Source organism: Capricornis sumatraensis, chromosome 6 (genome assembly GCF_032405125.1).
Source record: "Capricornis sumatraensis isolate serow.1 chromosome 6, serow.2, whole genome shotgun sequence".
Classification (NCBI taxonomy): Eukaryota; Metazoa; Chordata; class Mammalia; order Artiodactyla; family Bovidae; genus Capricornis; species Capricornis sumatraensis.
In genome coordinates, this window is record NC_091074.1 from 52,695,420 (window position 1) to 52,719,787 (window position 24,368).

Here is a 24,368-nt window from a genome sequence, read left to right on the forward strand (position 1 = left end):
CAAGTTCTAACTGTCTTAATAGTTCATTTAGCTTTAATTTTTCCCCCATGAGCAAATCTTCAGAATAATATTTCTTTCTCCCATAGGCTCTGATCACCTCCGGGAGAAAGATGGCCTCTGGGCTGTCTTGGTCTGGCTCTCCATTATTGCTGCCCGGAAGCAGAGTGTGGAGGAAATTGTCCGAGATCACTGGGCCAAATTTGGCCGCCACTACTATTGCAGGTGAGAAGGCTAAGGGTCTCCATATGGACCTTAGGAAATTCCTTTTAGAAAAGTTAAAAAAAAAAAAAGGAGCGGGGAGGGGGGCGGGTGGCTAGAATCTTATGAAGGAAGCATCTTTCAGGAAGATCTGAGGAATACAGTGGCTAGAGTGAGATAACCCCTGAGAGGTTGCGGGTGGTATCAAGGTAGTACCAAATTAGAGAATACAACTTTCTCTACCTCTGGTGACTCCTGTCTGTAATCTTTTCATCAGTGCCTATACAGTGGGCAGCCATCCTGAGATGAAATTTGAACTGTAGAACCTCAAAAGGTCCTCTGGCAGCCATTAAAAGTTGTACAGTCAGACCAGGGGTTTTTCTTGTTGGTTTTCCACCCATACTTATCAAGGAAATGGGGGAAGAGACAGAAGCTGCCACAGGTCAGGGTGATTTTTGTAATCCTCTCCCTACCATTCTTTGTCTTACCTCCCCACTAATGGTCCACAAAGTGACTGTTAGTGGGCTGGGAGTCTCAACTACCTTCCTGTCCCCTGCAAGCAAGGGGGACAGTCTTTGGCTTGTGGCTGGCAGCTAGATGTGTGTACCTAGAGATGCTATTCGTGTATAAATAGTGCCAAACCATGGTTTAGGAGGAGCAGTGGTCTTAAAAGATGTTAACTGTGAGGCTGTGGAATTAGGGCAGATAATCTTTGGGTAGTCTCAGCAGCTCTCAGTGTATTAACAACAGACCACTGTACCTCATTTGCTTTGCTTTTGAATAGTTAACTACTTGGAGGTTTGGTTGCATTTCAAGAGCTTAAGGGACAGAAAGAAAGCTTTAGACTTCCCTTATAAGGTGATTGTTTCTTCTCTTAAGAGGTCATTTACTTAGATAAACATCAGAGAATAAGGAGGCTTGCGATATTACTCATTAAAATCCAAGAGGCTGCAGTGCTCTGGGAAATGGAGACAGCCTCACATTCTTGGTTCCTATCTAATTAAGAAAGCTAAGAATGTGACAGCCTGCAAATCATCTCGAATTATTCATTGTGTTATAAAATAAAAACTGTAAAGGCAGGTAGGAACTTTTTTATTCACTAGTATTTCTAACAGCCGCCCCAAATCCTGATTCTTGTGGGCTCTTTTGGCATACCAGAGGGGCCAGTTGGCACAGAAAATCCTTTTATTGTCTGAAGCTGTGCCATAAAATCCAACCTGATAAAATATATTTTGATTGCCAACCTCTGGCTTAGTGAAAGCACTTTGAGTCAGGGATGTGTTCCTCATAATTTGTGGAATGATTATCTAGGTTTCTGCCAGCATTTTGAAGACATGGTGTTATAAGTGTATTTATAATACAGTTCATTTTTTGTGGCCAAGAGCTTACATGATAATTACTTTTTTTCATAACAAATACCATATTAGAGAATATAATGCAGTGGAGATATAAATTCTTGTAGGGCATTCAATTATGATTCAGGTTTCTGTCCAAAGAGATCACAGAGATAAAGAAAAAGGGAGGAGGGAGTAGGTAAAACGAAAGCAAACGTTTCCTCCAGCCCCCGGGAAAGGTAGGTTGCAATGCTTGTGAAGGAGACCTATTTATAGCCTGTTTTCTTAGTGGGCAGGAGACAATCAAATTTGGTTTAACTGATACTGAGCCTGAAGTTGTATCTGAGAACCTAGACGAGTTTCCCTGGGGTCCTGTATGAGTGGACCCCAGAAAGAATTCTCCATTTTAAAGTTTCTTTCCTTGAACGTGTGATGGTAGTGGTGATGGTCACTTGTTTGGGGGAGTGAGGGGAAGTTGTGATAGAACTTGCTCGTGTATGAAGACGAGTGTTGGGGCAGCTGGTCTGATGGTCTCAGCCATGGCTGAACGTGACCTGTTACATTCATGTATTTTCTCAACTTCTAAGACTCTTTCAGAGCCTCTCTGTCTCTTACTAGAGCCTCTTATCTCATCCTCATGCCCTTTTCTGCTTGGTTGGGTCTTTACCTTCCCAACAAACTACTGATAAAGAGAATCTAGGCTTAGAACACAAGCTGAGAAAGAATGTTCTGAGAGAGTTCCCTGTTGTTTTTTTTCTCAGGCTGGGAGGACACACCTTCTGTAGGAGGGAGAGAACAGAAGAAGAAAGGGACGTAGGTGCAGGGGACCCATTGTTAGACACGGTATCAGTCCATGTTGGTGAATAACCTGATGTTTACTGAAGTCTCAGAAGATCCTGGGTGGAGAAAAACTGTCAACTATTCAGATCTTCCTTCTTTAGTTCACTCTGAGAACTCACCTTCCCTGTGTTACTTCCGCCCATGGGATTTTCCAGGCAAGAGTACTGGAGTGGGGTGCCATTGCCTTCTCCGTTCCCTGTGTTAAAGAGAGCCCAAATTTGAGATCCCACCACTTGAGCACAGCTGCCCCTCCTAGTGTTTCCTTCTTAAACAGACCTCCCTGAGTATGCCATTAGGACTTGGCCAAACCCATCTGACACTGGGAAAGACTCTATAGTTTCTTTATGATAGTGACTAAGAATAAAAGTGAGAGCTTTAAGCACCAGTGTCTGGCATTGTGCCAACTACTTGGTATGTATTATCCTATTTAAACCCAGCAACAACAAATGAGATAGGTGTTATTTTTAGTCTTTTTCCCCCCCTCTAATCACCTCCCAGCCCCATTGTTATATGTGATGTTCTTGGCTAGGAGGACTTTTTTTTTTTTTTTTTTAAAGAAACAATTGTAATATTTCTTCCAAGTTTCCAAGAGAATTTTATGGTACATTGGGTTCCCTTCCCCATCTCTCTTCCCTGCCTTGATTCCTCTCTCTCCTCCCTTTCTGCCTTCACCTGCTCCCATATTCATTCCATTGCTTACAAAAACCACTACTTATCAGAAGCAACAGAGAGAAGAAAACAGAGTAGATCTCTGCCCTCCTGGGGCTTACAGTTCTCATGAGCAAAGACAAGAAATAAGTAAATTAAAATATAAACAAAGCAAATACAGATTGGGATGACTACCAAAAGAAGATGTAAAGGACGATGAGCGACGGGGAGAGACAGAGGGGAGGTGCCTTAGAGGTCTTGTCAGAGAAAGTGTTTCTAGGGGTGACAGTAAATCTGAAAACTGAAGGAAGGAAATGCATCAGCAATTGGAATAGCCTGGAGAAGACTGTACCAGGGAGAGGAAACAGCAAGAGCCAAGGCCCAGAGGGTGGAGCATCTTTGAGGACTGGAGAGGAGGCCTGTATGGCTGGAGCATAGTGAACAAGGGCCAGAGTGAGACACAGCCAAGTCAAGGATGTGGGCATGTCGTATCCCACAGGACTTTATAGACTGTGGTGAGTGTTTTACATTTTAATCTCAAGATGATGGGCACTTTTGGAAGGATTCAAAGGAAAGGATGGCCATGATTTAATGTTTACAGGATGCTGCTGCTGCTGTGGGGAATGAGTGAGGGACTAGGGGAAGAGGTTGACCAGGTGTGGGCACTTTTCTGTGCTGTTCTTCCACGGAAACAAAACCAGTGATTAGACAACCCGAGAGGCCTGCCTGACTGCTGTTTCTCTGATTAGATTTGTCTTTAGCCTGTGTCCTGTCCCCCTCACCAGGTTTGACTATGAGGGATTAGAGCCCAAGACGACCTATTACATCATGAGGGACCTGGAGGCCTTGCTCACAGATAAGTCCTTCATCGGCCAGCAGTTTGCTGTGGGGAGCCACGTGTACAGTGTGGCGAAGACAGACAGCTTTGAATACGTGGACCCTGTGGATGGCACCGTGACCAAGAAACAGGTACTTGCTAGGACATTGCCAGACAGGTTATCAAATGATGAGAGGCCGGGGGAAATGCAAAATGTCCTACAACCGGAGAGGTCTTCAGGGGCAGTCTACTGTGATCCCTTCATTTTATAAATGAGAGCCCTGTAGCCAGCAGAGAGGAAAGCCCTTGGTGAAGATTACCTACGTACTTAATGGCAGTGGGTGGATTAGAACACATGGCCCTGGCTCTCTGTCCAGTCTTCTTTCCACCTGGTAACTGATCGGCCTCAACACCATGAATGGATTTAGACTCAACATTTCTTCCTGAAATATTTGCAGCCTGAGTCTCTCTATGTAGTGGCCACGATGGGTGACAGATTCAGAAAAGTTTCCAACAACTTTTCCTTGGGACCCGCAGGTGCAGGGATGTTTCACCTTTTGTTACCTTAGCCAGATGGGTTTGTTGCTTCTGATAGGGGAAGAAAAAATTGGAAATTTTGCCCCATAACCCCAAAAAGAAAATCTATGGTTGAGAAGTATCATGAAAGATAAGTGGCAAAATCGACCACAATTTCTTCTGTGATCTCATCTCTGTGAATTGTGTAAGAGACATGGAAAGTGATTACAATTATTTTTCTTCTCAATTTTGGCAATGTTGGTCACTCTGGGAACATATTTTATCATTTATAGTCTGAATAAGACATTCTGGGTAATGTTAAGAAAAGTTCCATTATAAAATTCCCCAGTTCTTACCTTCTTATACATGCTTCATCAACTACAGACAGCAAAATAAATCAGACACTGTAGTTTGAGGGGACTAGATATAATGGTAGATATTGCTGTTTTTTCTTTGACTAGTGTTTTATACTTAGTCCTTGTCCTAGGGTCCTCTGACTTGCTGATGTTCCAAAGCCCAGTGCCCTCCTGTTACCCTGGTTGTATTCTTACTCTAGTCCGCTTTAGTTTTACAGTGATCTTTCATCTCTGTCAAAATGTCAGTCTTTCATTCTAGAAGGCCTTCCATAGCTGGACAAGTTCATCACAGTCTTACTTTAGAAAGGTGTAGGATAGTGGAAAAACTAATCATGAAAAAGTTTGAAGACCCAGAATTGAATCCTGCTCCCACCACCTACTAGTTGGGAGAGTTGTTAGATTTCTTTGGTCTCTGGTTTCTTTCTCATCTGTAAAACATCTGGGTCACAGAGTTGTTTTAGAAATAGAATGAAATAACATAAACAAAAACTCCTAGCCTTTACACAGGGAGTGCACCATGCATCTTTCATGGCTCTGATTTGTTTTGCACAAGAATGCTTTCTTGTAGACTGGATTGAATTCTCTCTAAAATAATACCAGTGAGTCCTGGAGATGTGAAGCCAGGAGCTCAGCACATCTTTGAACCTCCATGCCTCAGATAAAATTCTGTTCCAGTTTTGTACCATATTCTCACTTCTATTTCATACAGAGTCCTCAGAACAAACTTCCCTAATCTAAGACTCGTTTTGTTGTTGTTGCTATAGAACTCAAGAGTCGTAAAATACATGCTTTCTAAAGTATCCCTGAGAAGTTTTTTCTTCCCCGATGAGGCAGTCTTGAAAACGATTCCTTGAAGGGATTGTCTAGTCGTTGGTAGGTTCTGAACTGGATCTCCTTATGCAGAGCTTGAGCTCATTTGTTTTGCTGTTAAATCTACTGACACTCTGCTTTGTTTCTTCTTCAGTGGCCTCAGCATTTGGGTGCTTTTTTCTTGACTCCTCTTTAATCTTTCATATCAGGCTAATTCTTCAACTGGATTTCAAATGTGGCCTTTGATTTATTCCATGTCCCTCCCCTTCAACCCTGAATATTGGTTTCTATTTTCACTCTAGAATTTATTGATTTTTTCCCATATTCTTTCATCTGGATTTCCCTAGTGACTCAGATGGTAAAGCGTCTACCTGCAATACAGGAGACTTGGGTTCAATCCCTGGGTCAGGAAGATCCCCTGGAGAAGGAAATGGCAACCCACTCCAGTACTCTTGCCTGGAAAATTCCACTGATAGAGGAGCCTGGTGGGCTATAGTCTATGGGGTTGCAAAGAGTTGGACACGACTGAGTGACTTCACTTTCACTTTCATATGAGCTCAAAGGTGACCATAAATCCTATCAGAACCTGCTCTTGGGAGTTTCTTTGGTAATGAAGGAAGGGTGGTTGTTCATCTTCCCAGATTCTAGGACCCAAGTGATGCCTTCATCAGCTGGTGTCCCAGAGTCACACTGGAGCTTCCTGCAGGTCTGGGTTGAACTCACTGAGGGTTTTGGGAGATCAGTTAACACTCAGGTTCATACCTAGTGTCAGCAAATCATAGATGGTTCTTTCACCACAGATGGTCCTGTTGGCACACAGGGGAAATTCCTCCACAGGTGGGGCCATTGCTAAGCTTTCACTCCCGAGGCCTATGTCTCAGAATTCCTGGGATGTCTGGATTATCAGCATTCACTTCTGGGGACAATTGAGGCTGGGGAAATTGAGGCATGGTTGCAAGATACACTGCTGCTTCTGCTGCTAAGTCACTTCAGTTGTGTCCAACTCTGTGTGATCCCATAGACGGCAGCCCACCAGGCTCCCCTGTCCCTGGGACTCTCCAGGCAAGAACACTGGAGTGGGTTGCCATTGCCTTCTCCAATGCATGAAAGTGAAAAGTGAAAGGGAAATCGCTCAGTCATGTCCAACTCTTCGCGACCCCATGAACTGCAGCCTACCAGGCTCCTCCGTCCATGGGATTTTCCAGGCAAGAGTAATGGAGTAGGGTGCCATCGCCTTCTCCACTACCCATTCCTAAAAGACATATTTGAATTTAAATAAACTGGTATTATTTTAAAATAGCTATAAAATAAAATGCTTTGGTGCATTTATTCAATAGATATTTCTTGTCAGTTCAGTCAGCTCAGTCACTCTGTTATGTCCGACTCTTTGTGACACCTTGGACTGCAGCACACCAGGCTTCCCTGTCCATCACCAACTCCCGGAGCTTGCTCAAACTTATGTCCATTGAGTCAGTGATGCCATCCAAGCATCTCATCCTCTGTCTTCCCCTTCTCCTCCTGCCTTCAATCTTTCCCAGTATCAGGGTCTTTTCAGATGAGTCAGTTCTTTGTATCAGGTAGCCAAAGTATTGGAGTTTTAGCTTCAGCATCAGTCCTTCCAATGAATATTCAGGACTGATTTCTTTTAGGATGGACTGGTTGGATCTCCTTGCAGTCCAAGGGACTCTCAAGACTCTTCTCCAACACCACAGTTTGAAAGCATCAATTCTTCGGCCCTCAGCCTTCTTCACAGTCCAACTCTCACATCCATACATGACTACTGGAAAAACCATATTTCTTGAGATGTTTCTTGAGAGCCTACCAAATGCATATAATTGGTTTTTCTCATGGTGCAGTTTTTTTACTGAAGTATAGTTGATTTACAATGTTGTATTAATTTCTGCTATACAGCAATTGATTCATTTATACACACATGTACATTCTTTTTTAAAATATTCTTTTCCATTATGATTCATCATAGGATACTGAATAAAGTTCTTTGTGCTATACAGTAGGATCTTATTATCCATTCTGTATATAATAGCTTATATCTCCTAAACCTAGTGGTGCAGTTTTTTAATATAAATTTATGACAGCTTCACTGAGATAAATAATTCATGTAACATGCAATTCACCCATTTAAAGTGTACCATTCAGTGGTTTGTAGTACATGGATTTGTGCAGTTGATGCCATGTGCTGGCTGGGTGATCTTAGTCAAGTTACTCAGCTTCCCTGTGCCTTTCTCTCTTGTCTGTGGAAATAGGAATAGTAATTGTGGCCACCTCATACAGCCATGGGGAGAATTCAATCAGATAATACATATAAAGTCCTAGTATATAATACACATTAATAAATGATTAACTTAAATAAGTTATATTAAAAAGAACAGCCTTGGGAAAGCAAGATTTTGACATTTAATGAACTATGCATGAGTGCTGAGTTGCTTCAGTAGTGTCTGACTCTTTGTGACCCTATGTAGCTTGCCAGGCTTCTCTGTCTGTGGTAAGAAAAGCAGGGGAAAGAATTCAACAACATACAGCTTTGCAGGGTGTCACGTGAAGACATGGGAAAGCCCCTCAGTTTCTGCGTTATCTGTGAATTGATTCAAACTCACATTTCTCTGCTTCCCCCAACATCCTCTGTCCTCTGTCACACACACACTTCGCTTCAAAAAGAAAAAGGATTTTTAAGGCAGCTCTGTTTCCTTTTTGCCCTTCATTTGAGGTCAGAGTCAGGGAACAGACCGTGGGAAAATAAAGTTGTTTCATATGTATCTCTAGAGATAAAGAAGAAATGTTTCTTCATCGAAAATGAAATTAAAATCCTGTTCTGGTGATAAGCCACTCCCCCATCCCCCACCCCCGTCCACTCCACTGCTACGAAAAAGTTCAGCAAAGTCTGTCCTGCCTGTGAGATTCTGCGGAGCCTCAGTCAGGGAGCAAGAAGGACGGACTTCCCTGGTGATCCTGTGGCTAAGACTTTGCATTCCCAATGCAGGGGGCCTGAGTTCAATTCCTAGTCAGGGAACTAGATTCCACGTGGTACAACTAAAAGATCCTGGCACAAGCAAATTGAAAAAAAAAAAAGGAGCAAGAGGGAAACCCCTCACATGAATTCCCAGTGACTTCACTGGCCTTACTGTGGCCTGTCAGATCTCATGGAATTTATTATGGCTTCCTCCAAGCGTCTGATATTTTTGTGACTGTGGGCGTGAAGAGAAAAATTGATGTGTGCCTTCCACTAAACAGGACCCAAGAGAGACTCTGATTTAGAAATAGCAGTTGAATGAGGTGTGGTTCAGTAAGAGAAGCTCATCCTTCATGGTCCCAAGAGGATATGTCACTGGTTATTTTCTGGTTGGTAAAATCTAGTAACATGAATGAATGATGATGGTTACTTCAAATGCAAGTGGAAATAGTAGCCAATAGCTAGCTACTCTAAGAATAGGGGTATAGTTGTTGATTAATAGTTGCATAAAGGGTGGCCCAGTCTTTTCTCAAGGATGGACTCATCGTGCAAATATCAATATTTTCCCTGGTGTTTGGCAAATTCTCTCTTCCCTCAACAGTCACTATCCTGGGGGGCGTTATGGATACCCAGATTTTTTCTTACCATTGTCCTTCCTCATCCCCTCCTTATACCCCTAACTATGAGACTCTCCTGGCTCTGGGAGAAGGGGTGCTCCAATTCCAGTTCTGTGAAAGAAAGACAACTTGACAAATGGTACCAGCACCAAGTGAAGGCATATTGCCACCAGAGTGGGCCTCAATCCAGAACTATGACCTGTAATTTGAAGATTAGCTTTGAAATGAGAAACCTTGATACTTTAGGAGCAAAATTTAACCAATTGAGTCTCTCTTTATGACTCATCCAGCTCCCATATTTCTGTTTACCAAGATCAAAATCATTAAATTCTATGAGTGCTGAAGTAATTTGCAAGTAGAAGTTCAGCTGATAATTAAAAAAAAAACTGATGTAAATAAATGCATACCAGTTAGCTGATGTGGAAAACCAAATCCAATTTGATTATGTCAGACTAACTCTGAACTTATTAATACCTCTTCAAGTTATGCAAGCTGTGTGAAAACATTTTGATGTCGTCCTCAACCTGGAAAAAAGAGCCATTTGAAATTAGTTCAGAGAAAAAGTACACTTTGAAGACTGATTCTGAAGTTAATTTGCTTTTAATGTTGTTATTTTAATATGCAGGGGGGTGTCTGTACTTTTTAATTTCAGTGTTTAGAAATAATAAAGATAGCAAATTGGCAATCTTGAAATCACATTTTAGTCTGACATGTGGTGCTTTAATATATACCATGGTATTGCCAACTCCTGGTCCACAGATACAGAGGTTTACTGAGGCCTCGTTTCTGGCAGCCTCACATGAAGGCAGCTGAATAATGTCAGCTGAAAAATCTAGGGCTCTGGAGGGGCTCTCTATTCAGAGTTAACTGGTCAGCCTTTAACTTCAAGTTTAAACTTTTATTATGTTCCAATCAATGAAGCAACTAAGAGACTGTCATATTAACAGCCCTTGTCCTATAAGATGCCATTTGCTGGAGTGTGGTTTGCACACCTAGAAGTAGAATTGAACATATCACTTCAGTCAGACTTCTTCTCCCACCTGTAGATTTAGTTAAATCTGAATGTTAGAACCCATTAATGGTCCTCCTGTATCAAGCGACACACATGTTTAGGGAGTGAAGTGTTAACACTACATATACACTGTGATCAAATCTGGGTTAACAGACTCTCTTTCTGGGCTTCCCTGGTGGTCCAGTGGTTAAAACTGCATTTCTAATGCAAGGGTTTCAGATTTGACCCTTCATCATGGAACTAAGATCCCACATGCTACATGGCACAGCCAAAAATTAAATTAAAAAAAGAAAGAAATCCTTATGCTGTTACAAGTTGTGGTTGTTAAAAAAATTCCTCTTAATAAATATATGTTCCTTTCCTACCTTAATACAACATGGTGAAGGTAGCAGAAGTTTGAGTCATTCGTGTCCGACTCTATTGAATGACTAGTTTTCAAATATCTACTGCAGGCCAATCAGCTTGCTGGGCATCGAGGATATAGCAGCACATAGGACTTGCTAGCAGGAAAGACAGACTGCCATGAAACTTGTAATGACTACAGGGTTTATTGAAGAGCATTACAGAGAAATCACTTGTTTGGAAGTGCATAGCAGAAGGAGGGCTTCCCTCGTGGCTCAGACAGGAAAGAATCTGCCTGAAGTGTGGGAGACCTGGGTTTGATCCCAAGGTTGGGAAGATCTCTTGGAGGAGGGCACTCAAGGTATTCTTGCCTGGAGAATCCCCATGAACAGAGGAGCCTGGCAGGCTAGTCGTGGAGTCACAAAGAGTCAGACACGACTGAGTAACTAAGCACAGGACAGCAGAAGGAACGAATCTAGGCTGGGGCTCTGGAAAGCTCTCCATGGGAAGGTGATATTTAAGCTGTGCTCTAAAGAGAGGATGGGGCTGGCTCAGGTGAAACTGTCTTATCAGACTATTGTACATGTTTTTCTTCCATCAACTGTACTTACACTGTTGTTTAGCTTTCCGGAGAAAGAGCTGAGTTTCCTATGTGCTGTCACATTCCCAGTGGGATGTTACAATGGCTGTGATTATGATTCCGACTCCAGTGCTCATTCTGCAGCACTGTAGTTGTGGGAAATAAAGATAATTGGGCCTCTTGGTAGATACTTTTAAAATTATGGATTAAAAATTGTTTTTCCTGATGGGTACTTTTCCTGTGATTTTGCCTGTTTGCCTTCCGATCACTGAACATGTATTCAGTGCTTTGTGATGACCTGTTGGCTGATTCGGAAAGAGAGAGAGAGACTATTTTTGGTTAGTTGGGGAGTTCTGACTCACCTCCTTCTGATTCATTTGGGTTTTGTTGTAATGAATTACCTTTTCCTGACATAACTGATTGCTTTAAGACTATCTTCTAAAATGTTGGTAGTATTGATAGAAACCTGCTAAGATGTGTGATAAGAATCTAAGCATTCTGGAATGGCATCCCAGTAAACTCCCTACTGAAGTACTAACATGTGTGTATAGTCAGGAGGGCAGATGTCCCCAGGAAAAGTAACTATTAAAGGAAAAAGCTGCAACTTATCACAGGAACTGGGAGGAAACTACCCCTGTTGTCTGGGTAGAGTATGTCTGAATTCAAAATATCCCAGAACCAGGCCTGGTGTTGAGTGAACAGACATCAGCAGCCATCTTGGCAAAAGACACAGGGAAACGGAATGTGTATGACCTAGGTCCATTGTTCCAACTTGACAGTTGAAATCTGGATGAGGACTGGCTTGCCAGTCTTCAGTTTCCAAGTAGGCTTCTCATCACTAATATGACTTTTGCTGGATAGGTGTTTTAAAAGTGCACTTAAGAAGCCATTTGACCTTGATTTTTTCTAGATGAGCATTTGCAAGTGTTGGTTTCCAAGAGTGCTGGTTGTTTATTTAAAAGTCTAGATGAGATTTGCTCCCAAGGGTAGGGCAGCTGGGTATAGCTATGTAGTCAGTGCACTGCACAAAGGCAGGGGCCTAATTGGGGAGAAGCATATGAACCATATGAAACCACTGATAGCCATTCTTGGCTAGTCCAGACCAGCCAAGAGGAAGGATGCTTCTGTGTAATTTGTCCACCCAGAGGGGGCACTGCCTGTAACTTATATAAGGGCCCATTGGACTAACAGCTGCCCAGCTCAGCCACTATTGAACTCATGCTCGCAGCTAACTCCATGACTTAAACAAAGAAAAGTGGGGTAATTCTAGGTAATTTTCTTCATTTGGCAAGAAATGTCTATCCAATCCAAATCTTCTACTTTCTAGGCTGCATGCTTTCTTCTACAAAATATGGTTCAGATGTTACACAGTGATATTTTCACCTTGAAGCTTTCCAGATAAATCACTGGGATTTCGTATGGGAAGTAACTTGTGAGTCAATCTCGCAGAGCAGAGTCTCTCTCTTCCAAGCCTGCCCTGTCTCCAGGTTCATATGCCTGGGGGGGCCAACGGGCCGGATAGGTGACACTGTATGGATTTCAGGGCCATACGCTGTGTTCCCTTGGAATTCATCCTAAGTCAGTATTTGACTAGGGCAGATGCTGCCAAAGAACTGTTGGTAATGTACAGTTCCTCCTTCCCCGCCTGGCTGCAACATGTCATAGGATCTCCAAACCCACATCTGGCAGCTCTGCTTGTACTTAGCATCTTGCAAATTTCCCTGCATTGATTTACACAGGGCTTAAAGAAAATTCATGTATCAAACATTTATCAGATACCTACTCTACGTAAAGCTCTGTGCCAGTTTAGGGGACCCATACAAAGTCACAGGAGATATTGTTCAAATATTTCACATAAAAGCAAAGAATGGCTATCAGTGGTTTCATATGGTTCAACTAAGATTACAACCCTGGAGCCAGAAGAAAAAAGGTAGGCTGAAACCCTGGCTCCTCCATTTACTGGTTGTGTGACCTTGAGCAAGTTTTCTAACCTCCCTTTTTTTAGTAAAAGGAGAAAGTGGCCTGGATTACCCTAAGGTCTTCCTTTCAGGACCTTAAAATTCTAAAATTGGCCAACCAGGAAAGAGTATTTTTTTTTTTTTTGTCAAAAAGCCATTCAGAGGGAAGCATGAAGAAGATAAATGGTAACATACCTGTGTGTTTAGTAGTGATTTCAGAGGACATGGCAAAGTTTTAAAAATAAAATTAATTTTAACTGCCCAATTTAAAAATACATATGTAGCATTGCTAGGAGACTCAGGTTTGATTCCTGGGTTGGGAAGATCCCCTGGAGAAGGGCATAGCAACCCACTCCAGTATTCTTGTCTGGGGAATCCCATGGACAGAGCAGCCTGGAGGGTTGCAGTCAATTGGGTCTCAAAAAAGTCAGACATGACCGAGTGACTAACACACATATACACACATGTAGCATTACACCACAAACCACTGCCATTTAGGCATTATACAGCAATCTTTGGCAAAATCTGGAAAGTTGGACAAATTAGAGCACAGCACCATTTTCACTAAGAGCTTTAACCTAGAAAAAGAGTTCTCTTTACATTCTCTTTACAGCAGCTGCTGCTGCTGCTGCTAAGTCACTTCAGTCATGTCCGACTCTATACGACCCATAGACGGCAGCCCACCAGGCTCCCCCGTCCCTGGGATTCTCCAGGCAAGAACACAGGAGTGGGTTGCCGTTTCCTTCTCCAATGCATGAAAGTGAAAAGTGAAAGGGAAGTCGCTCAGTCGTATCCGCTTTACAGCAGCAGTGATTTGTAATTTTTAAAGCACTTCTCACATTTTCTGATCTGATACAACAGCCCAGTAAGCCAGGGTGTATTATTTTCATAAACTTTTTAGGAAACTAAATGTTGGAGAGCTTAAGTGACTTACTCAAGACCACCAGCTGATAGAGCTAGCCAGGATTCTAGTTCCATTCTCTCTTTGTCGCTGTTATTCCTGTATCACTTCCACACTGACTCTCCACCAACAGCAAACCAAAAAGGGGCAGATATGGGGAGGAAAAGAAATACTATAGAGATAACTGGAAGCAGACTGAAGGATTTCTGGGTGGAGTGGCTCTTTAACAATTCTTTTTCACTGGGACAAAGATAAGGTGGGAAGACCTACCCTGGTCACTGAAGCGTATAGCTATGGTCACTCCAAGGGGGAAAAGACCCTAGGCTGGAAGTGCAATGCCCCATCCCATTAATTAACATTATCTTCTAATGGAGGAGGACATATTTCTCCCTTCTTTGAGTGTGGCTGTTGTGTCATCATGGAAATTTCAGCTGCTATAGCTGCTGTGGTTACAGTGGTATCATGGATCCCTTCAGTACTGCTTCAGAAATTCCTTAGGCAATTGTGCTAAAAAGTTGGTGTTAGATGCTCAAGAGGAGATGCTTCCGGTGGTTCTGCTGCTGACAAGGTACAAGGAGGAGGCTTTCAGGACTCAGCAGCAACATGATGTTTCATTAGGCCTCTGTGTTATGGCCTCCTAAGACCCCAGTTTGCTGGTAGTGTATGCCAGAAACCTCAGTTCATAAAGGCATCTTCCTTAAGACTGACATGTAGGATAGTCAGTCACTTGATACATGAAGTAGGTGACCTAGAGAAAAAAAGACTACTAGTCTGGTGTCCATACATGGCTACACATTAGAATCGCCTGGAGGGCTTTTACAGTACCGATGCCCAAGTCACACTCCATACAAACTAAATCACCATGTCTGTGTGAAAGCCAGGTACCACTATTTTTAAAGACCCCCTGGCTGATTTCAGTATGTATTAAGTTTTGCAGTTAATGGGCTAGCTAACAATTTTTACAAGATCACACAACTGGGGAAAAGAGCTTACTATGGTTCAACTCCATTGTTTTTAACTGAAACTGACCTTTGCCCTAAAAATGAAGAATGAGCAGACACAGAGTCCTTCACAATTAACCTTCAGAGTGAATACGTTAGCTCCAGTTCGCCAGTGGAGAATATGAGTGTGTTTCCACTTGGCCTTGTAAAATGTGGAAGGAGGCCTTCTGGCAGTATCCATACCAGTTGTGGGACATGTAATGACAGTCACTCAGCAAGTGTCGATGGAGGGCCTACTGTGTACCAGGCTTTTCCTAGGCTGTATCAGTGAATGGTGAGCAAGGACATAAGGGTTTGCCCTCCCAGAGCTTATCAGCTAAAAAAGGACCGAGATGCAATGCAGTGATTCCAACACTTTAGGGTTAAGACTTTAAAGGGAACTTATTTTATTCATTTGCTCTAGGCCTTGTTTCTTCAAGAGGATTTGTGGCAGCAAACTCACACATAATGAAATTGTTAGAATATAAATAAGAAACAGAAATCAAGACTAGGGAAAATATAAATAAGAGTAGAGAGTCAAAAACAGAGGAAGAAGAATTCATAATTATGCAAATCATAAGGATCCACTTGGGCTTAACCTCAAGTTTGGCATAAAGTATCCTGGCAGCCATATTGAAAAGGGAACCATGGTTAGTTATAACGGTCTTGTTGTCAGAAAGACAAAAAAAAATCCCTAGTTACTCAGCGGAGGAAAGGCTTTCCTAACACTTGGCTCTTGAGGAGACGTCTCATGTGGACCTTCATACAGTCTCCTATAGTGACTGCAAAAAGTAGATTTTATAACTGTGCCATGCAGACCCTGCAATAAAGGTGAGGACATAAAACTAAAATGTAATTTAATAAATCCATTTCTGTCACGAGTAGGTGATCAGAAGTAAGTTGATTGAGGCCAAATATCTGTCCAGATGAACAGTGACTAGAAGTTGGGGTACCTGGAGGACACCCTTATAACAGTCCTCATAATTTTTTTCTACTGGGATTTCCATAGACATATAGTTATATTTTCAATTTTCTAGGGTAGAGTTGACAGGGTAGAGTTATTCCATGTTGTGGATAATGGAATGGTTATATGCTGCTGCTGCTGCTGCTGCTAAGTCACTTCAGTCGTGTCCAACTCTGGGGTTATATGAAGGGTCAGCAAATATTTTCTGTAGAGAGCCAGATAGTAAATATTTTAGCTCTCATGAGCCAGACAGTCTGTTGCAACAGTTCAGCTCTGCAGTTGTAACACAAATCAGTTATAGACAACACAGAAATGAACAGGCATGGCTGTGTTTCAGTAAAACTTGATTTATAAGAACAAGTGGCAGGTCAAATTTGGCTGACAAACTATATCACTAAGCCTGAGTTTAACCTAAAAAAATAAGTAAATAAAAAGCAAAGTGTATTACTGGCATTTTTGGTTGGAATTATGGAACATTTTGAAACTTGGCAAGTCTTGGTCAGTGGTGATTTTGGCCTCATTATTTAGTTGATAGCAGGTGATGATACATGCTGGAGAGAACATGGCTCACGCTGAGGCTGCAAATTCATAAAGTTCACCGGAGCAATGTACAGACCCCAAAACAATCTGGTACAACTATTCATACATCCAAATGATGCTCAACAGTCATGGAACGATCAGGTTGTTGCAGCACAGAGCTGGACTCGTTCTACATATTTTTTTGGTTCCACGTGGAGAAAGAGAATTGTTATGTTCCTCACTGGGAGGTCTAACAAAGCAACGTGGATTCTCCATTAAGATCTCCTTAGGAAAGAGAGATGACATTGACACTGAGTTATTTCCAGCAGCTTAATGTGTGCTATTCACTCCTTTAACATCTTTTCAAGTGCTAAATCTATTTCAAACTACCCAATGTAGATTCTAACCGAACTTCCATGAGTATAACCACATGCAGGGGAAAAAAACAAACAACAGAAAAAACATCATTTCACTGTGAAGAAAGGGCTTAGCTATGAGCAGATAATAAACCATGTTGATGGTTTATCATGGCCTGAATTCTTAAATACCCTCTGATGCTGGGAAAGATGGAAGACAAAAGGAGAAGGGGGCAGCAGATTATGAGATGATTTGATAACATTGCCAACTCAGTGGACATGAATTTTAGCAAACTCCAGAAGACAGTGAAGGACAGGGAAGCCTGGCATGCTATAGTCCAGAGGGTCACAAAAAGTTGGACAAGACAGCAACTGAACAACAACAACAGTGGCCATAAACTAACTGTGTAATTGTTAGTTGTGTACACAATTGTTAGTTGTGTACACAGTTGTTAATTGTGTAATGGAGCTGATTCAACTGATTTAGCATCTGTAACAAAAGATGCTTTAGGGCTTCAACCTTGAAGTTTTTAAAAACATGGCTATGAATTCAATGGTGGAACCAACCTTTAGGGTTTCATTATCAGTCTGTACAGAATTTGGTATATCATACTTTCTGGATAGCAGAGAAATTGATTTATTTGCTCCATTTAGAATTTCCTAACTATTCATTTATCCAGCAACACAAGATGGTTAAGAAAATGGTTTTGCTCATTGTAATAGAATATTTTAGGCTCATGGAGAGCACATACTGTCTTTATCTTCATATACCCAGGGCTTAGCCCTGTACCAGATCTATGAGGGTCACTGTAAAACGCATGCCCATGAATGACTCCTGGGCAAAACTATCCTGTTTGCAGAACTTGTGCCACAGAGCAATGGAAGGCACATGCCAGGAAGGGACATGGCTCCTTGTTATTACACAAATTGTGGCAGACATTGAACCACTCAAAAAGAGATTAAGCTTTTTATTTTGCAATTGGAACAAAATGTGCTTACAAACTTAAAAAGCAGAAAACTGCTCAGATGGAATCACAGTGTTTCCCAGCAATATCACCAGATGAGGGTAGGGGTAAGAGATTAGCAATCAGGTTCATGTGGCATGTATGAATATTTTTATTAATGGCTTATTCTTAACAAGCAGGATTTGAGGCCAGAGAAGTTTCCAAGCAAATTTCATAGGGAAAATGTCTGCTATCAGTTTGCCTAAGACTTCTACTTTTTCAGAACCAACAAGCAGCCAGACATATTATTTTGTTCCTGCCTTTCTTTCCTCTGGCCCCTGTCAATATGGTTATTTATAATAATAACTTTATCAGTTGTCTCAAGAAAACAAATTTCCTTCAACAGAAGTCACAATGTGATCTCACAGTCATATTTTTTTAAAATGTTGCTGCCACTAATAAGAGATGCATAGAGAATGGATGCTGTTCTGAGCCAAAGTCAAATACTGGGCAGTGTGTGAGATACTGCTGCAACTCTGCCCCCATCACACACTGGTGGCCAGGTCTTACGAGCAAGAAGGAAAAAGAGAGCCAAGAGGCTGAGGCTGCACACAGAAACCCTCAAAACCCGGCAAAAGCTCCAGCCCTGAGCATTTCATTGTAGGACTCCATGGCTCCCAGAGAAGTGTGGGAACATGGGCAGAAGCAGAGAGGAGGTGAAGTTAGAGCCAAGTCTAACATCATGTGGGGGAGCTTTGATGTGGATAATCTGTCTCACTGTAACAGATAAATTGCCTACCTGATTGCATCCAGCAGGTTCCAAAGAGACAAACTTTGGCTCCAGTGACACTAATTAAATATCACCCCATCCTTGTTACCGCCACCTCTTTCTGATTTCCACATTGCCAGACCAAGGGAGCTTGAGCATCTGTTGATAGTGTTTCTCCTAATCCCACCCTCCCCAACACTCACCAGAAAGCAACAGAAACAGAATAGAGATGAATAGATAACCTTAGGGAGCATCTGGATTTACCTCACTGTCCCACTGGAGTGAGTGTAGAGAGCCAGTTATAAGTTGTCATGATGGTGAGCATCTTTGGAGTTGAGTTGCTCAGTCGTGTTCGACTCTTTGCAACCCCATGAATCGCAGCATGCCAGGCCTCCCTGTCCATCACCAACTCCTGGAGTTTACCCAAACTCATGTCCATCGAGTCAGTGATGCCATCCAGCCATCTCATCCTCTGTCGTCCCCTTCTCCTCCTGCCCACAATCCCTTCCAGCGTCAGGGTCTTTTCCAGTGAGTCAACTCTTTGTGTGAGGTGGCCAAAATATTGGAGTTTCAGCTTCAGCATCAGTTCTTCCAATGAATACCCAGGACTGATCTCCTTTAGGATAGACTGGTTGGATCTCCTTGCAGTCCAAGGAAGTCTCAAGAGTCTTCTCCAACACTACAGTTCAAAAGCATCAATTCTTCGGCACTCAGCCTTCTTCACAGTCCAACTCTCATGCCCATACGTGACCACTGGAAAAACCATAGCCTGGACTAGATGGACCTTTGTTGGCAAAGTAATGTCTCTGCTTTTGAATATGCTGTCTAGGTTGGTCATAACTTTCCTTCCAAGGAGTAAGCGTCTTTTAATTTCATGGCTGCAATCACCATCTGCAGTGATTTTGGAGCCCCCCAAAATAAAGTCTGACACTGTTTCCACTGTTTCCCCATCTATTTCCCATGAAGTGATGGGACCAGATGCCATGATCTTAGTTTTCTGAATGTTGAGCTTTAAGCCAACTTTTTCACTGTCCTCTTTCACTTTCATTAAGAGACTTTTTAGTTCCTCTTCACTTTCTGCCATAAGAGTGGTGTCATCTGCATATCTGAGCATAGAAATATGCTAATCTCCAAAGTCAGTATTCATCATTTTTACATGTATATTTATTTGTCCACTGATCCATCCTCGATATTCTTGCTCTTAGGGTCTGAGGATCATTTTCTCTGATGCATCTCGGCTCATCTTCCGGCTCAGTTCCTCCAGTGGCGTGCGGGCCACCATCAGACTATATGCAGAAAGCTACGAGAGGGATCCCAGTGGTCATGACCAGGAGCCCCAGGTAACAAAACAGAGCTATACTTTCAGCATAGTGTATCTTACACTCATGGCAAATTTCAGGAGCTCCAATGGGCCTGTAGTGAGGGTGATTTTACTTTCTAGAAAGGCATATGGATAGCTACAGCCAAAGGCACACTTAGAATGACTCTAAGCAATTTTAACTCTTTCACTGCAGTGTTTGAAACAGAAAAATTGCTCTCAACCATCTATGAGTTTAGACCAGCATTTCCCAAACTACTTGTTTCCCGACTGTCCTGTAGTTTTTGGATTGTAGTGACCTCAAGAGAGGCACCTTGTATAGATAAGTTGAGAAAATTTTGAGTTAGAGTCAAGCTGGTCAGACTCCTCAGAGCCTTGACTATACTCGTTTAAATGATCAATTCCCAAGTGTTTGGAAAGCTCCAAGTTGGATGATGACCTTGAGGTGCCAGTACAGGTGCTACCCTGGACTTCCTCCCTGAGGTTGCTGCCTGGCCCAGCATGAGAAGAGGGGCCAGGGCTGCTCTGAATTTAAAGTTCAGGGAGGACACTGACAAAGCTGGGCTGGCCTGAGTTTAGCAGAGCCCTCTCAAGTTGTCAAAAAAAGGCTAATTAAAAACTCACTTAGAAGAGCAACAGCGCAACCATATCCCCACTCCCAAATTTGTTAAAGCTCCAGGCAACATTAAGTAATACCAGAAAACCCCCACTCTAATGTTGGGTACTTCCAGCCTCACTGCAGGCTGCCCCTCCCTGCCTTGATCTCTAGTTTAACCTGGGTTTTGAAGCAGAATCCTTGATGAGATGGTTCCTTGCGATGAAAACACTGGTTCCCTCTGCAGCGCTTCTTTTGTGGAGAAGGAGAGGAACAAAGAAAAACTCATTGCTTCTCAGTTGAGTGATGCCCAGAATTTTCAGTTATAATTTGCCGAATTTGTGCCCTGGAAGGAATAAAATACCAGGAAGGGTTATTATTTCTTTGTCAGTAATTTAGTGGTTTTTAATTTTAAAAAATTGCCTCTTTCTTTGGAGAATCTCAAAGAATTTTATAAAAATGACACCATTGATTCTTACACCTGACCCTGTAACCAGCAGATCTGTCTGGAGTAAAATTATCTAAAACAGGAGACTGAGAACTATTGTTAGGGTCACTGAGAGTGTGAAGGGGCAGAGCACAGGGCCAGCATTGAGACTCTGGCCTTTCCTTCTCAGGATCCCAGATTTTTCATGCAGGGATGTGCCACAGTCTGCCAACATAATTTGTTAGTGGGTACTTTTCATGCAAGATAGTACCTAATCGTGCAAGAATTGGAGACCATATAAAAATTCCATATGAAACTCTTCTACATTTCATGTTGGGAAGTGAGATTAAAGTGAGGGCCTAAAAGTCCAGAGCTACGTACAGGGTGAGGAATGATATTCCTGGCGTCACCAACTCTGACTCACTCTGACCCGAGGCCTCTGACTCACTCTGACTCAAGGCTATTTTTTCTCAATATTCTTTTCCCTATTTGCATGGGGTAAGTGGTTATGATATTTGCTTATTTTTATTTACCTCTGCACCATGTGCAGAAGTATGATGTCTAGGCCATTAGACATGTGTAAAAAAATCCTATGTACATATGAGTGTCTCTCTGAAGTAGTCCCACAAAGCCAAGTGGTGTTAGTCTTTTTAAGGCTTCCTTTGGAACTGAAAGCCATCACAGGCCTGCTGCTAGAGGATTGTGGTAAGTATCTACATCAGTCTGTGGGTAAAAGAAAATAAAAACATAAGTAATGCTGGTTATAGTCGCCATGGCTATGTTATTATCCATTCCATTGGTTTAAAAAGTTTGCCATTTTGAATGACTCAGAAATCCTTTCATTGATATGGCTCTTCTTCTCATGACTGCTGTTCCCTTTCTAATCCTAAGTGAGGATTTTCTCAGTCCTTGCTAGATGGGCCTCAGAATGTTAAACTTACGATCTAGCTAAGCATTTTAGCTTAAAAATAGATTTTCTTATTCAAACAACAGACTTCATTGACTCATCAACTTCAGCCATATTGCATGATACAGTTCAGTCAAGATAAAATGTAGAGTAGATTTTCTAATCCCCTGAGGAAAAGGAAACAGCATTTCTCTGCAGGCCCACCTGGCTCAATTACTGCTGACCTGTCCCTCAGTGTCTGAGTTTAACCGCCGGGGGCCTTCTTCCAGCATTGCTTTCCAGGACCACTTGCCTCTGCCTTCCAAGAGCTCTGGAAGGAAAAGCCTGTGGTTAACTGTTAACAGAGATCAAATATAAGACCTGCTCCAGCTGCTAAGATTATTACTGGTCCAGGGTTGGCCAGGCAACACCAGCTTGTGATGCTTTTTCAGTCACAGAGACCTCTTCCATCCTTCTAGCTTGTTCTCACTTACAGCCTGGAAAGCAGAGAACAGATGCCCCCACCGACCCTCTCCTTGCACTCAGAAGCCTATAAAAGTACCTCTCTAATCTATAGAGGTTCTATTGATACTCTTATTTTAATTCAACAGGTATGTATTTTGATGTTTTACCCACCCTGATTTAATACTATCTCCATTTAAGTTATTTAATAAGAAGACTCCCTTACTGTTGTTATTCAACAAGAGTTCTTCCCAGGTGGCACGGTGGTGAAAAAAAAAAAAATCCACCTGCCAGTGCAGGAGACGCCAAAGACACAGGTTGGATCCTGGGTCAGGAAGGTCCCCTGGAGTAAGAAATGGCAACCTACTCCAGTGTTCTTGCTTGGAAAATCCCATAGACAGAGGAGCCTGGCAGGCTACAGTCCATGGGCTGCAAAGAGTTGGACACTACTGAGTGCACATGCAGCGAGTTCCCTTTAACTAACTTATCAGCATCTGGCTCTTTTACTTTGCATGTGGATAGTTTCTTTTCCAGACGTTTTAAACACATGTGAACAGAACATGTTTTAAACATTTATGCTGTGGTTGCCTTGTGGAAGTATTCATAACTATCCTGGTGATGCAACTAGGAAAACTTGTGATACAATCTCTATGCACACAAGTCTCTCCTCCTGTGTGTAGCTTTTCCGTTTGGGTCCTTTTGTCTAACAGTAATTATACCATTTGTCTTAAGTTGTGTAAAATGATTTCTTATCTGCATCAGATTTAAAAATTCTGTCTATATGCACCTGTGAGTTGATAGTGGGGGAGAAGAAGGTGGGGGGGTGCAGCTCGGAGGAGACGAGGAGGCGTTCGCCTTGCCCTCACCCTGTGCCCTTGGTAAATGAGGAGGGAAAGCTTCCAAGCCCTATTTCTGGAAGATTACATACTTTCAAAAATACAAGATTACTTTAATTTTACTGGGAATCAGTAGGGCTTCAGTGAACCCTCACACCAGCTGGGAATAATTTGGAAAAAGGGATGAGCCAAACTAATTTAAATTCACAGGTAACCAGAAACAGTCCAATTGTTTCCATTTTCTTTCCCATCAAGTTTATTATCAGGGCCACTAAATTAACCTTTTTTTTTTTTAACTTCTTTCCATGTCCCTTTGAGCCTGAGGGTGGAGTAGCTAATGAACAATTAAAGATCCAAAAGGAAAAGGAAGGAGAAGTTTTGCTAAGGCCTGGGGTAATCACAGGCTGATAATCAGCTCCCTACTAATCAGCAGCTGGCTTTGGTACTTTAATTGCAGGATATAAGCATGCCCCACCCCCCCCACCCTCCAGTCTCTTGAAGGAGACAGATTTTCTCTAACCCTCCTTACAAATTGAGGGAATGTATGTATGTATTTCTGATAAGCTGTACATAGTATTTTAAAAGCTAATATCTAAGCACCAGAAGTTTCTACACTGAATTTATCTGATATTTTCTTCTACCTTTTCTTATTATGACTTTATAATCTAGAAATATAAAGCCCAGAGCCCTTTTGTATTATGTTGGAAGAACATATAATTTATCATCTAAACTACAATTCTTCTGAGAGTGAAATGGGGGCACTGATAATCGCTACATTGAGACTATCCCCAACACACCAAAACAGATGGTTCCTCTAGCTACACACCTCCATGCCATCTTAGATCTGCAGGCCTCTTTGCAGACAGTTCTTAAAAGCATCAGCAATAAAAGCCTAGTAGTACAAGGAAAGCAGGCCAGGAAGAGTTAGATCAGTGGTTCTAACCCAGATTGCACATCAGAACCACTTGGGGGCCTCGGTGAGGATACCATGACTGGGCCTATTCCCAGAGACTGACTTTAATTATTCTGTGTAGGCCTCTAATTTTAAAAAGCTTCCTATTAATAGGTGATTCTAATTAGATAAGCGTATTAAATACTTATATATATACTTGTATAGTATACATTAATATTCTTGTGTGTGTGTGTACATGTGCACATACATGCGCTCCGTCGTGTCCGACTCTTTGCAACCCGATGAACTGAAGCCTGCCCGTGAAATTCTCTGTCCGTGAAATTCTCCAGGCAAGAATGCTGGAGTGGGTTGCCATTTCCTACTACAGGAGATCTTCCCAACCCAGGGATCAAACCCATATGTCTTGTGCCTTCTGCATTGGCAGGTAGATTTTTTTACCACTGAGCCACCTGGGAAGCCCAAGATACTTATATACATATAAGTATATATTAACATACATATA

The 24,368-nt window shown here is 42.2% G+C and overlaps 1 protein-coding gene across 1 annotated transcript in view; it reads left to right on the top strand.

Annotated features, from left to right (window-relative positions):
* The window catches only part of PGM5 (phosphoglucomutase 5), a 208,864-nt gene that overhangs the window by 152,445 nt on the left and 32,051 nt on the right, over positions 1 to 24,368 (top strand). Inside the window, exons 8-10 of the mRNA XM_068974264.1 lie at positions 87 to 222; positions 3,806 to 3,989; positions 19,635 to 19,769. Of these exons, the coding sequence (XP_068830365.1) occupies positions 87 to 222; positions 3,806 to 3,989; positions 19,635 to 19,769 (455 nt within the window). The remainder of the gene's footprint in view (positions 1 to 86; positions 223 to 3,805; positions 3,990 to 19,634; positions 19,770 to 24,368) is intronic.